General features: G+C 51.8%; 1 protein-coding gene across 1 annotated transcript in view; it reads left to right on the top strand.

Moving 5' to 3' along the window:
- Mad1l1 (mitotic arrest deficient 1 like 1) overlaps positions 1 to 15,245 on the top strand; it is a 317,149-nt gene that overhangs the window by 196,464 nt on the left and 105,440 nt on the right. The window contains exon 14 of the mRNA XM_038345544.1: positions 12,731 to 12,819. Coding sequence (XP_038201472.1) covers positions 12,731 to 12,819 — 89 coding nt within the window. The remainder of the gene's footprint in view (positions 1 to 12,730; positions 12,820 to 15,245) is intronic.

Here is a 15,245-nt window from a genome sequence, read left to right as displayed (position 1 = left end):
CATGTGTGCACATATGAATGTATGTGTACATGCACGTGGAGATGAGAATCTCAGGTGTCTCTCATTGGCCTGGAACGTTGGCACCTAGGCTAGGCCAGCCAGTCCATGAGCCCCAGGGATCTGACTCTCCACCTCCCATCCCACCATCATTGGGATTATAAGCATTAACCACCACTCCTGGCTTTTTATGTGGGTTATGGGGGTCAGAATTAAGGTCCTCATTGCCTTTGAGGTAGTGTTTCATGACAGAACCTTCGTCTTAGCTCTCTTGTTGGTGTTTTGAGTGTAGGTCCCACTCTGTAACCCAGGCTGCTAACCTCAAACTTGTGATTCTCATGCCTCAGCCTCCTGAGTGCTCAGATTGGAGACACACCCACAACAACTTCCCCCTTTCCTAGACTTAAACTTGCATTTCCAGTGTCCGCCCCCCCCCCCCCCCCCGCCCCGGGTTGTGGCTCCTGGTTCTCTCTGCTGTGGCTCCCAAGAGATGAAGTTGATGTCATTTCATGTCCTTAGACCTGTAGAAGACAGGTGCCTAGCAGTGTCTCCAGAGAGCTGTGGTGAAGCCAGCCTGAAGCCCCCCCTCTATCATCCTGTTTACCTTCAGCCTGTGGTGGCCCCCCCCCCCCCCCCCCCATTCCCTGTGCATGGGCCCTGGGTCCACCTTCCTCTGGTTGTAACCTTTCCCCAAGGTTACAAGTGAGTTGCCTGCAAGGTGCCCGCTGCCTGCCAACTCCTCAGCCTTTAGTAGCTCTTTTCTTCGTGGAGAAGGACCAGAGACAAAGGAGCAAGTACACCTTGGAGCTGGCAGTGGGCTGCTCAGCCCGAGCCCTCTTTCTTCCTGTGGTGGAGATGTTGTGGAGATGGGCCATTTGAGCCAGTACCATCTGACCCTGGGCAGGAGACGCCTGTGACCTGCATGTAGAGGAACCACACAGGCATCCAGCATGATCAGGGGCACAGCCTGGGTACTTGGCCTCATCCCTGAAGCTCCCAGCCCTCTGTCTGCTGGAATCTGAGTCCAGGCTTGTTCACAAGTGGTAGAAGGAGAGCTGTGCCATATTGAGCTAATCGCTAATGGCAGGACAAAGGCAGCTTGACTTTGTGTTATTAATTAGTAACCTCACACTAATTAGTGAGCATGAGTGTGGTTCATGCTTCCTCTTTAAATGCAATTAATACCACAATGAGCAACGTCCCGGGCCAGGCTTGCGTTGTTAGAATACCTCACCCTAATTAGATCCGGCTAGCAGTGGCTAGAGAAATGAGGTTTTTGATTACAACCATAAAAAGCCTCCAATATTTTATAGACTTCAGGGAGCTAGAAATGTGGATTTATTTTCTGTCTTACCAGGCATCTCCCCTCCACCCCCATCCCATCAAGTGTAATTAAGCAGTCATTTCTCTTGATTACCATTTCCCCCTAATGGTTCCTCCTTGCCCTCTGTGCCTTACTCCCAGTGGAGCTAGTAGATCAGGAGGGGGCCTGTGCCCCCAAAGAGACTGTGGTAGAATCGGCCTGGTATGTCTGCTGACCACTCACTCTCTCTTCCCTGTGCCATCTCCAAGGGTAACTTCTGATGATTTCCCTCTCTGTGGCCATCCAGAAAGGAGCACATCACAGATGAATCCTCTTCACAGGCGGATGCTCAGGGTGATGAACTGACAGCAGGGGGCTGGCCCTTGGCTGGTCAAGTGCTCGCCTGGGCAGGCACGAGGCTCTGGGTTCCATCCCCTGCACTGCATGGTGTACGGTGGAACATGCACATAATCCCGGCACTCTGTTGGTAAAAGCAGGAACATTAGAAGTTCATCCTCAGCTCCATCATAAGCTCAAGGCCAGCCTGGGCTACATGTGACCTGATCACAAAGAAACAGGAGACTGTGTGTGTGTAGGAGGGTGTTGGAGAGATGGCTCAGTGCTCTTACAGAGGACCTGGGGTTCCGTTCCTAGCTCCCACATGGTGACTCACAACCATCTGTAACTCCAGTTCCAGGGGATCCATGCCCTCTTCTGGTCTCACAGGCACTGGGCATACATATGGCACACATGCATACGTGTAGCCAAAATACTTATGCATAAAACAAAAATAACAATTTTTTTGAGACAGTGTCTCTATGTATCCTTGGGTGCTTACTATCCTGCAACTCACTCCATGGACCAGGCTAGCCTGGAACTCACAGAGATTCACCTGTCTCAGCCTCCCAAGTGCTGGAATTAAAGGCATGAGCCATACCTAGTTTAAAGAGAGTTGGAATTCTCTGGAACTGGAGTTAACAGGTAGTTGTGAGCTACTACGTGGGTTCAGGGAACTGAACCCTGGTCCTCTGCAAGAATAGCAGCCATCCTTTCAGTCCTAAATCTTAGGGGGAAAAAGATCCTAGCACTTTAGGCCCTTAGGTTCCATATGGAGAAGGACCTGTATTCTGAGGACTGTGTGCACTGTGTGGTCCCCAGCATCTGGTCTATTAGAGTTGAGGGCTGTGTCTGGGACAGGCCTGTTTAGGTTGGCATTCTGAGTCAGGTGAATGTCATAGAAATGAGTGCTGGGGACCATTGTTTCATATGCTCTCCCACATGTCTGGTCTGCTCAAAGCCTGCAGTGTGGCCCCAGTCAACCACTTCCTGTCAGCCCATCCTGCTTCTGAGACTGACATGTTCATCCTGTCTCAGTGCCTATCCTGTTGTGTCACTGGGCAGCACATTCTGGAGGGACATGGTGTGTAGGGAACCTCCCATGGGGACTGCACACTGGTTCTGCAGCCTGGATGGCCAGTTAACTTGCTGCCACTCTGTGGTGTCTGTCATTGTTGGAACCAGAGACATGCCGTGAGAAGGTCTGTGTACTTGACTCCACAGTTGAACCCTCTTGTGGTCCTCCACAGAGCTGGGGGTGAAGCTCCTCCCTTTCTCCCCTTCTGAGTATATGCCTCTGTTGGCAGACATGGCTTGCAGACTGAGGCAGGTCCTTGAGCTCTTGCTTCCCTGGGCTTTTTCTGAGGGAACAGGAAGGCTCCGTGGTTGTACATTGGGTTGATCTTGGTGCTAACACAAAAGCATATAGCACCAGGCAGCTGAAAGCAGCAGAAGCTCGTGGGTCTACCATCTAGAAGCCAAGAGCCCAGTGGCCAATTAGGTTTCTAGAGAAGTTGTTTCCTGGTTCCCAACCCAGCCTTGCACATTGGAAGCTCAAAAGAACTCTCTGAAGGAACTGGCCCCATTGCGGGTCCAGTCACCCCCCTCCTCTGAAGGGGACAGACACCCTGCTGTTTTGCATGACCAAGTTAGTGTTCACTGCCCCATTTTCTACCTGAATGTCTTCCCCTAGACCCTCTGTACCTGCTGAGGGTGCACCCTGCACATTCCCAATAGAAGGAGCAGAAACCCCTCTAAAATGGGTTAATAGTCTCCAGTGCGTCCTGCCGGCAGAGCTGTTCACATTGTTTCTGGACCTCCTTAACCTTCCACCCTGTCTCTGTCCTTTGCATCTGAGATACTGGACTTCCCCAGGCCTGGCCTGTGGGGCCCCTAGAGTGAAGCTACACAGACTCAGTGCCTACCCTGCCACTTGCCTTCCAGCTGCTGACCTATCTATCCCTCATGGGGTTCAGCCAGCTTGCTCTACAGCAGCCCACTCCCTGGGCTGGGCACCTCTGGAGCTGCCAGAATTCCCTTCCCTGGATTTGGAGTGACGAGCTGGCTGTCCTAGGTAGAAACTATAAGCTGGCCTCTCTCAATGCTTCCCAATTAGGTGGCCCATTGCATCCAGAAGCAAGGTGCCTGGTGGCTGGCACTGGCTATGCAGCCTTAGGTACCCCATATCTTTCTCCAGGCTGAAGAGGAAGTAGAGAGTTCATCTTAAGGCCCCTTTCTCCTTTATCAAGAAGCAGCACTTCAGATACTTCCCTGGGTCCCAGTGGGCCTAGAGCCAAGCTGAACAGTGGACTCCATTCAGAATTCTCATTGTCATCTCAGAGGAACCTCTTGAAGGCCTGAGACATCTTCCCAGAGTAGGCTTTAGAGAGCTGGTGGCAGCCTGAGAGCCCTCCAGAGCCCTAGCCCTGGTCCCATCACCACCATCTGTGCACTTGGCCCAGATGGAGACTGCTATGTTTTGAGCATTGGATGACGAAACTGCTTAGGCATATTATACGAATGGGCATGCTCACACTGGTGCCCAGCAACGGCTTCATTAATTAGAACTGCTGGCCCAAAGGGCAGGGCGCTGAGCTCCTGCTCTGGTTATTACTTTGTAGAATTAAGTATGACTCCCAGAATCAAACCATGAACCACTCAAACCACAACACATGATCTCTATTGAGAGTTGTGCCTTGCTGGGGAGGCAGCCACGAGCATCCTTAGAATTGAATCTCAATGATGCTTCAGGGCAGAGAAGAAAGCTGGTGGAGCCTATAGATAGAGATGCAGGGCAGGGCCTGGGGCTGGGCTGCACAGAGCCAGTGGATGTCTGGGCCCAGTGTGGGCAGCTTTCTTGGAAGAGCATCCCTGGTTCTGCCTTCCTGAGCTGCCAGAGAGCTCTGTCTTAAGTGTTGGGGCTCCTCACATGGGGAGGGGGAGGGGGTCTCAGCCACCAGACATCCTCCTGCAATCCCCAGGGATGTTCATCTTAATCACACATGAGAGGTCAGCTCTCTGAACAGGATCAGAGTCTGCTTCTGTGAGAGCTGCCATGGTGAGTAGCCACCAGCCAGACTAGCCAGGAAGATGAAGTTCCAATACCAGGAATGACGGAAGTGGCTTGTATTTGTTCTCTGCCTTTTGTTCTTAATTGGCAAGCACACTGCCAACTGAGCTGCATCCTGGCCCCCTTCACCCCATCGCCAAGCTGGGCGTTCTGCTGTGTGGTTAGTTCTTCATGTATTCTGCACACTTGACCACTCTCTGAGCTCAGCTTCAGCAGTGCTGCAGCTCATCCTGTAGACCGTTCTCACTCCAGCGTCCTTTGGCAAACAAAATAGGATGTTGTGGTGAGGCCCATGCTATCTGTTGTCATAGCTCAGAAACCATTACCGGATCCAAAGCTGGGAAGATTCGGTCCTTCATTCTCACCCATGTGTCTTTCATTCCATCTTTCCCTTTCTGTAAATTTTCCTTCTAATGACTTTGGTCTCACATTTTAGTTCTGATCCACTTTAAGTAATTTTTAAAAATATGGCATGAGTTAGGGCTTCAGCCTCACTTCCATGTGTGCATGTATGTCCACTTGTCCTCTCCCCGCTCTATAGTCTCATTGTAGGCCTCCCATTGATGACCAGCTGGCCATGCTAGTTTGTGTTCATTGATGGAATTGTTTCAACTTCAGCCTGTGAGTTCTTCCTTATGCCAGTGCCTAAGTTGTTGTCTTTGTGTCATGCTCTTAGGTTGATGTAAACCTTCCGACTTTGTGTCCCCACCCCTGCAATGTGATTAAATCTGATTGTCAACTTCACAGGATGTAGAATCACCCAGGAGACAAACCTCCATGCATGTCCATCTGGGGAAGTTTCTAGATTGGATTAACTCAGGTAGGGAGACCACCCAGACATGAGCGGCATCATTGCCTAGGCCAGGGTCCTGGACAGAATTAAAAGGAGAACGTGAACTGAGCACCAGTGTCCATCTCTCCCTGCTTCCTAACTGTGGATGTGATGTGACCAGCCACCTCACGCTTCTGCTCACGCTTCTTCCACCACGATGGACTGTGAGCCACATAAACCTTCCTTCATTAAGTTGCCTTTGTCAGGGATTTTGTTGTAGCAACAAGAAAAATAGCCATTGCACCCTGTCAGTATCATCTTGACTATTCAGAATCCCTTGCAGTTCCTTATGAATTTTAGCATAAGCAAAAAAAAAAAGCAAGAAAACAAATCAAACCCAGTTTTGTTTTGTTTTTTGTTTCCCTGTGCACGAAAATCCAGCCCAGTGCTGAGCATGCACTCTGTCCCCGAGCCACACCCCCAGCCAATGTTTACAGTTTTTTTTTTTTTTTTTTTTTTTTTTTTTTTTTTTTTTTTTTTTTTTTTTTGGTTTTTCGAGACAGGGTTTCTCTGTAGCTTTGGAGCCTGTCCTGGAACTAGCTCTTGTAGACCAGGCTGGCCTCAAACTCACAGAGATCCGCCTGCCTCTGCCTCCCGAGTGCTGGGATTAAAGGCGTGCGCCACCGCCGCCCGGCTAATGTTTACAGTTTTGATAGAGTTATAGTGATATTGTAGATCTCTTTTTTGACTCAGACCTGGATACCCAAGCTCTGCCTGCACCGAGGTTTCCTGTATGGCAGCCCCAGGCTGACTGAAGTTAGACTCTAAGACTCCCACAGAGACAGTGCTTACCCTGTGGTTCCCTCTTCACTCCTTCAGACCTGACCTGGCCCAAGCAGAGACCCAAGAGTCTTTGATTCATCCAGCTGTTAGAGCAGGGGCCCTATTGGTGTCCCTTCTCCACACCGAGGAGTCGGAGATCACAAAAACATCCTAGGAGAATGTTGCCCCACCAGGCCTGCTGGCTTCAGTAAAGCCAAACCCTGAGGTCATCTGTGTTTCTTCTCATTCAGCCTCTGCCCGGCTGTGCCCGTCAGAGCTCAGATGAGGAACAGGGTAGGGGAGAGCAGAACCTGACAGAAGTTAGGGTTTTAACATCACATCATGTCCCTGGTCCAAAGCAGGAGTGTGGTACGTCCTGGCACCTGTGATGAGGTGTGCCAGTGTGGAGTGTAAGGATTCTTTGATAGCAGAAGCTGATGCGGGTTCTACCCTGGGTATTTCTGTGAGTACCTTTTGTATTTTTGAGACGTGGTCTCATGAGCCCAGGCTAGCCTTAAACTCACTACATTAGCTGATGCTGGTTCTCCTTTCTTTACCTCCCAAGTGCTGGGATTACAGCATGTACCACTATTCCCCACTTATGTCTGCAGTTTCAGTGCCTGATCCATGAGTGGGCAGCATATACAGGGGGCAAGAGAGAGGAGGTAAAAGGGTCTTCCTTCAGGCACAGCAGCGGGACCAGCATTTGGGAGTTTGGTCTGATAGGCTTGTTGGTCTCACTGATGCACTGTTTAGATTCTGTAGTATTCTGTGGTGGGGCTGTTAGGATGGAAAAAGACAGGGACCTAGAAAAGTCTCTGTCATTTGCTCAGGTCAGTGGCAGGCTGGGTCCTTCACATTCCCTGCCCTGATTTAGAGTGAGTCCTGCCCCACCTTAGGGACTGGTGTGTCCGTCATCGTATTATCCAGCCAGACCTGGGATACCCTCCTGCCAGGCCTGGGATACCATCCCTGCACTCTGCTCTGTAGTCCTGGGTCCTACATGGTATGCAGTAGGGAGGACAGCATTGGAATAGGAGCCTGGAGGTAGAGGGCCTAGCTAGGAAGAGCAGTCATCCTCAACTTTACCTATAGCTTGCAGACCTGGGTGAATGTTTGCTTTCGAGGAACCACAGAGTCTTGATGGGCAGCAGGCAGCAGGCAGCGGGCAGTATCCCCAGCCCCATTATAAACAAGCATAGCCGACTGAGAGATGCATGCTGGCTGTCCCCAGAGCCTGGTGTCCAGCTACACCCAGGTGCAGAGAATGTCAGGAGCAGTGCCTGCCCTGCCAGAAGAGTGAGTGCCAAAGGGGAGAATACCCATGTGCCCACTGGTCTTGGAGAGTGGAGTGGGCAGCGCCAGTCTCTCTAGGACAATTTGACAGTTTGAATAAAACAGGAGATGGGGCAGCGGCAGGTGGTGAAGCACCCCTCACCCAGCATGCACAGGGCTCCTCTTTACCTCGTTCCCTCCTCTCTTGGCAGGCATGTGCATTGGGGCCCACTGCTCAGCTGCAAAAAGAACCCTCCAAAAAGCACTTTGTGTGTGAAATCCTTTTAGCAGGATGAGTTTGGAATCCGGCCCGTGGTTTGAGGCATTTGGCAGGGTCCCTGAAGACGCAATCCAATTAGTCCCATGTTTTCTTGTTTTTATAACTGACTCTAGACCCAGGTTTTCCTCAGTGAAGTAGAAAATAGGTACAGGCTATAACATTCATGCACAACCAGATTTCTCTTCCCTTATTCTCTTGTCTGCCAGTCCCAAATTTGAGTCATCTCCCATTGGCTGGAAGGGAGCAGATGCCCTCAAAAGGGAAGACAGGACTTGCCTCATGAAGTCAAGGTCCTGGGGCCTGAAACCAGGTGATGGCAGACTGTCATGACACTGTAGGACAAATGTGTGATAGGATGACTGTGGTTACACAGGGCATATACGGTAGAGACAGGATATGAATGTGTGGGTGTGTGCAGGCTTGAAGTGAAGGGAAAGGTCTTGGGCAAGGGAGGGGATAAGTGGTAGAGCCCCTGCCTAGAATCCCCCAGTGAGGGGCTGGGGCATGGCTCAGTGGTAGAGCCCCTGCCTAGAATTCCCCAGTGAGGGGCTGGGGCGTGGCTTAGTGGTAGAGCACCTGCCTAGAATCCCCCAGTGAGGGGCTGGGGTGTGGCTCAGTGGTAGAGCCCCTGCCTAGAATTCCCCAGTGAGGGGCTGGGGCGTGGCTCAGTGGTAGAGCCCCTGCCTAGAATTCCCCAGTGAGGTACTAGGTGTGGCTCAGTGGTAGAGCTCCTGCCTAGAATCCCCCAGTGAGGGGCTGGGGTGTGGCTCAGTGGTAGAGCACCTGCCTAGAATCCCCAGTGAGGGGCTGGGGTGTGGCTCAGTGGTAGAGCATCTGCCTAGAATCCCCCAGTGAGGGGCTGGGGGTGTGGCTCAGTGGTAGAGCACCTGCCTAGAATCCCCCTGTGAGGGGCTGGGGTGTAGCTCAGTGGTAGAGCCCCTGCCTAGAATCTCCCAGTAAGGGGCTGGGGTGTGGTTCAGTGGTAGAGCACCTGCCTAGAATCCCCCAGTGAGGGGCTGGAGGTGTGGCTCAGTGGTAGAGCCCCTGCCTAGAATCCCCAGTGAGGGGCTGGGGTGTGGCTCAGTGGTAGAGCCCCTGCCTAGAATCCCCCAGTGAGGGTCTGGGATGTGGCACAGTGGTAGGATACCTGCCTAGAATCCCCAGTGAGGGGGTGGGGTGTGGCTCACTGGTAGAGCCCTAGGTTCTATTCCTAAAACTGCAAATAATAAAAATGAAGCCCACTTGGTGTGCTGCTCCTAAAGACCTAGGTTTGAGGTGACTCTAGGTCAGAACCTCACCATGGACTTATTGCTCCAATCATTGACCTATGCTGTGGGTCAGAAGAGTGGCCACAGTGGAAGCCAGTGCTAAACAGTGAGGCAGTGGGCTAGCCATCAGGTAGTGGCTAGGAACCTGGTGCAGGTTCAGTAGGGGAAAAGAATTGTTCGTGGGTGGGGGTTGTTGAGCATAAACCTGAGGCTGCAGATGCAAATGAGAGGGTCCATGTTTGCTCTGAATGCTGTGGTGTGAGCCAGCACTTCCCACTCCTTCCCTGCAGACCATGCAGAAGTAGCAGGAATCAAAACAAAACAGCAAACTTCTGTCTTGACAAAGTAGAAGTTGAGCAGAACCAGGCCACACACAGGAGGCACATGGCCTCTTGTGGAAGACCGGCATTGTGTGGATTGCTTAAAACTGTTTGCCAGGGGAGGGTGGGGCAGAGGCTTCGGGAAGTGACCCTGGGAAGGGGAGGATCAGGTAACCTGCCTGCTTGTGAGGCGCTTCCTGCCAGGAAGTCTTAGACCTTAGGCTGCAGCAGTGGCCAGCAGGCCTTAGCTCCTTAGAGCAGGATTCAGGTGCTGTCCTGGTCCACAGGACTGCAGTGGGCAGTAGGGTCCCTGTTCCTATGGCTAGACGCAGGCCACGCTTGCTGTGAGAATGAGTCTTGGGTCTCGATGGATAAAGCAGTGGTTCCAATTGTACCTGCAGCGAGGCTGTGAGATTGACTCCTAGCAAAGTAAGAGGCCGGCTCTCCCCTCCGTGCCGCCTCAGGTATGGAGACCAAAGGAGCAGGATGGAGAAATCCATAGGCAAAGAAGTTGACCCCGAGCTCAGAGTTTGTCAGAGAGTGGAATTTAACTGTACTTAGAACCTGGGACATGTGTAGGCCCAGAGCAGCAATGATGGGGTTGAGTGAGGAAATGCAGCTGTCCAGGAGGGAGACAGGAGATCAGAGCACAGGGAGGGAGAGCCATGGCAGAGGCCGAACAGCATCGGCTGTGAGAGCCATGTCTGCCATGTGGAATATGTAGGTCATATGGGTAGACAGGGCATCCCTGGGTGCCAGGTGTGCTGATGCAGCTCCTGTGAACAGTTAGACTGTGCAGTACATGCACCCACAGTGCCATGAGTGCCAGGTAGTGCAGGGTGCAGGTGTTTAGAAAGAAGCACTGAGACACTACAACAGAGATGAGGGAATAAAGCAAGGGCTTCTCCACCATTGCCGAGGAAGCTGTAGGACAGATGGAAAGTCACCATGAAGACGTAGAAGCATATTTAACTGTGTCTGGGGACCCACCAGAGGATTAGGGCTGATAGAGAGAGCATGTGACTGGTTAGGAGGTGTGGGTTACAAGAATAAAAAGACCAAGATGGCCTGCATCCTGCATGGCTATATGTCTGAAAGCAATAGAGGTTTTAAAAGCTCAGGGTGATTTCTGATGGTCTGTGGTGTGAGGAGGTGATGGAGGCCTGTCCAGGGACAGGTAGAAATGTGATGAGCCACCATTGTGAGCAGAATAGAAAGGGGGGAGCCCCACTGTCACCTTCATCTGTCCAGGGCCCCAAGAATGAGTGCAACTGCCCATACTGGGGAAAGAAGTCTTAAGTGTACTGTGTGGGAGCTGAGCCACCAGACACACCAAGTCACAAGGCTTTATTTGGGCATTCGGCCCAGCAGGTGAAAATGTGGCATTAATTGTCACCAGCTGTGTACAGTTACCAAGCGAGGAGGGTGGCATACCTAACTAACTAGTCAGACATTCAATGGGACATGTCCTTGGTACGGTCCAGCACAGGAAGGTATGGACACAGCGTAAAGCAGGCAGTACTTAGCAGCACAAATGCTGAATAGCAAGACACACAAAAGGAAACACACTCAGAAGACAGAAGGCAGAAAGCACAGGAGCCCAATGCAATAGAAATCAGTACAGACAGCAGGATATGAATGAGCTAAACTCTGCTACTAAAAGGAAAAGACTTTCTGATGAGTTGCACTCAGAACCAAAGAAATTGGAACAGGTGGCTGCCAAAGCCACTTGGCATTTGTAAGCCTCTGAGCAGGCATCAGCTATTCATGCCTCATCTGAATTCAAGCCAGAAAGCATTGCAGGAAGCGGGCAGATGCACCTCCCAGTACTGAAGGTACACAAGGACATCTGTACTGCACTCTGTAGAGAGCATTGAAGTACACAGAGAGACAACTGTTTCCATGATCACAGTGCGTGCATGTGTGTCTGATCAGTCTCTCCAAAGCCAGAGAGCTTTACAACTGAGGACTTGCTCTTTATGAGGCCAGCAGGATGGGTCCGCAGGTAAAGACACTGCATAAACCTTATGACCTGAGTTTGATTTCCAGGACTCATACAGTGGAATGAGAGAAAAATCTCTGCAAGTTGTCCTCTGAACTACACATCCGCACTGAGGCTACATGTGCATAGCCACACATGTGCATGCACAAGCACACACACACACACACACACACGCACACAGCTCTTGCTGTAGCATCATGCACCATGTAGTCTTGTTACTTCTCCATCAATAAGAAACAGGAAGTACTTCCAGCACAGCCAGTCTCAGGGGCCATTCTGTCAGATTCTCAAAACCGTGAGGCCTGCCATAGCACATAAGCCGTGCTAGAGTGTGGAGGCAAGAGAAGGACTCTGGAAGTAAGCACTGTGTGGCTTGTGCCTCACCATGGAGGACAGTGTCAGCGTGTTAGGAACAAAAGCCAGCAGCATGTTAAGATGACACCATCCTTGGGACAAGGTAGATAGCTCAGCCAGTAAAGTGTTGTGCTGGCACAAGGACATGAGACCAGTCCCCAGAACTCATGCAAAAATGTGGACTTGTAATCCCAGCACTGGGGAGGTGGAGACAGGTGGATCCCAGGAATTCACTGGCCAGCTGCCTAGATAACTGTCAAGTTCCAGTGTGTCCTTAGGCCCCGTGTGCATCTGTTTGGAGGGATGGGGCTGAGGACACACAAGGAGCAAGGGTCAGCTCCCGGTGACTTTCCTGCTGCTCAGGAAGCCACTGGTTCAGCAGCCATCTGCTTTCCCCCTGGGCCTGGCTGATCTAGCTTGCCTGTGTTGTCTGTGTCTGACTTTCTAGGGCCTGGGATCTGTCTGGCTCCCTGTCCACACCCCACCTCTTCCAGCAGATGTGTAGAGTAGACTGCAGACCATGGCCCAGGACAGGCAGGCAGTTCATATCACCCTGTAGAAAATGCTGTGATGCTCCATCCCAGCAGTGGTAATTCTAGACTGTGATCTCTGTTCACAGTGTCCCTCTCTGTCTCTGAGGTTCTATAGCTCTTCTCAGTGTGTGAATGGCTGACTGACTGTCTCCCCACCTAATCTTGGATCAGGAGCATGGGGAAAGTGTTAACCTGACTCAGAATGCATTGTGGTCTGGGGGTCTAGGCTGTGGGGTTGTCTATCCAGACGACCATCTTTCCTAGGTCCCCAGCACAAACTAGGTAGGCATCTTGCCTGGAGATGGCCAAATACAGATTTCAGGACTTTGGGGATGGATCAGGGACTTGGGCTGTGGGTCTCTCTACAGGCTGACCATTTACCCTGTATTTCCTTATAGCTGGAGATGGAGCTGAAGATGCTGAGGGCCCAGACAAGCTCAACTGAGACCAGCTTCCCATTCTGCAAGGAGGAGGTGGATGCTCTCAGGTATGGCCTCCTCTCTCAGCCTCTGGCTGCCCATGTGTCACTCCCTAGAGCTTGAGCAGAGCCCATCAGAGACCTTGCCTTCTCGCCTTCCCAAGGCTGTTGGCTTCTGTTACGTTGTCTGCTGAGATCCTTGTTTCCAACGGGCTAGGCCTTTCTAGTATCATGTCTCAGGTCAGCACTGACAGCTGTCCTCCCAGCCTTGGTTCTCCATGCTCAAGAGGAGCAGAGGCTCCTGTCAGGGTGTCCATGGGAACCTGCCTTGCTGCCAGCAACATGAGGCACCAGGCCTAGCATGGGTGGGGGATACACAGCCAGCAGTGAATTGGAGGATGCAAGCAAACATCAGAGACTGCCTCACAGAAAGACAAACAGTCTGGCCAAGCTTCAAACCTCGGGCGTGACTCTTTGCGGGGCACCTTTGGTGCCTGTTTGGAGACAACTTATTGCTTTTGCCATGTGCATATATATGTGCATTTGTGAGTGTTCAAATGCTTATGCGTATGTGTGTGCATGTGGTGGGGTATTTTCTGCAAATGTCCTCCACCTTAATTCTTGAGGTAGGGTCTCTGACTGAGCTCTCCAGTTCAGCTGACCTGGCTGGCACTGAGCTCCAGGTTCTTCCTGGCTCTGCCTCCCCAGCACTGGGGACTACAGGCACATGCCACCACACCCAGAACTGCCATCAGTTTCTCCCCTGGCCTGCCATTCTAGCTTCTGCCTGAAACAACTGTGGGATGGTCGTCACCCCTGCCCTGGCATCTTGTCAGAGGCAGAATGAGTTGATCACCCCCTGCAAGCCTTCCTCCTGCTTTGCATTCAGGACTTGACAGCCTAGGAGCTGCTATGGAGACCTAGGGAACAAGAAAACCTTGTAGACACTGAGTGGGGTCTTGATGAGATGGCGTGGAGCTTCGGGGAGGGGAGGCAGTCTTCTCAGGCTGGTCTCTTGGTGTCCCAGATACTGTATGGGGGTTTTGCCTCTGTATGGAATTGGCCTTGGCTCTGTTAGACTCTTTTGACTTCTGTCTCTCTTTGGGTAATGACTATTGACTGACTCCCTGCTCTGCAGGGCTGTTGAGGTCAAAGTAAGGAAGGCTTACTTCTTGACACCTTTCCAGAAGCGCTCATTGTATAGTGCCGAAGTCTCTTAAGGGCTAGAGGTTTCCTCTCATTGCCAAAGTACTTCTCATACAGACCCAGGCCTGGAAAGTAGCTCTGTGGGGATACCAGGCACAGAGCTGTTTGTTTGCATTTGTCCCAGCGTGGCATGTGCTGTGCACTGTCAGGGCAGAGCAGAGTGGATAATTAACTGGCCAGTAGAGCCACACACTCGGTCTTCATCAGCTCATAGCTTAATGGGGACATTATTCACATGGACTTGTGGTTGTTTAATTATGGGTAGTGCTGTGAGAGCTGGTGTCTGGAGATAGGGTTCCTGGGACATGCATCTGGGTGCAAGAGGAGAGTGCTGTTGCCCTGGCTGAGTGTCTGGAGAATTGGTGTGGCCCGGGCGAGTAGCGTCATCTTCATCCTGTGAGTGATAGTGAGCCATTAGGCATTTTAAAGCAGAAAAATGACATGATCTGATTTGTAGCATCAGGCATTGCTGGCTGCCTAGGCCAGGCAGAGGAACTTGGCAAGGCCAGGCAGCCGTGCCCAGGCCAAGTGCTGGGAAGCGTTCATTGTGAGTCTCAGCCAAGCTGGAGAGGCTGCTCCTGGGCAGACACAGCGAGCACTCCCACTAATACTTCACAACATCCATTCTGTGATAAAGACCCTTGCGGGCAGCTGGCTGAGGGTGGGTCTGGTAGACCCGGAAGCATATTCCATGCAGACTCTGGGTCCTTGAAGCCGAGGACAGCAGAGTCGAGGCAGCTTTCCTTTGCCGCTGACTGGGAGGTGCTGGTGAGAGGTGCTATCTCTAGGGCTGAGGAGATGAGGTAAAGCGCCTGCTGGTCTGCAGTCCCTGCCCTACAGGATCCTTAGGGCCACACAACTCCGTGTCAGCTGGTGGGCAGAGGACTTGGATTTGGGTGTGGGCAAGTGTCAAAGTCGCAGTGTTGGTCAGCTGCGTGGCCCCCAATGCAACTCCATTCTCCTCATACCATGGGCACTGTGTTGTCTGAAGGCCTGTCCTCCCCACGGCCTCTTGTGTGGTTGGTGGGGGTGTGGGCCAGAGTGCATCAGGTTTGTGGGGAAGAGAGTTAGGTACACTGCAGGTCTGATGATTTTTAAATTTTGAAAAGGGGCTTTGGTGCTAACATCATTCTTGCTAAGATCCCAGCCTCTTGTCCACATGTCTCCTAAGGAGAACAGTGCTGTGAGTGAGGTGCCTTCTGCTTTCCAGTGGAGGGAAACCAGGGTTGTCCAGGTGGCGCCTGTGAGCTTGGTGCATGCGTGTGAAGAAGTCCAGATGAGCAGGGCTT

The sequence above is a fragment of the Arvicola amphibius genome, chromosome 10 (genome assembly GCF_903992535.2).
Source record: "Arvicola amphibius chromosome 10, mArvAmp1.2, whole genome shotgun sequence".
In the NCBI taxonomy this organism is placed as follows: domain Eukaryota; kingdom Metazoa; phylum Chordata; class Mammalia; order Rodentia; family Cricetidae; genus Arvicola; species Arvicola amphibius.
Note: the sequence above shows the minus strand (reverse complement) of the source record. Positions and strands in the feature narration are given on the sequence as shown.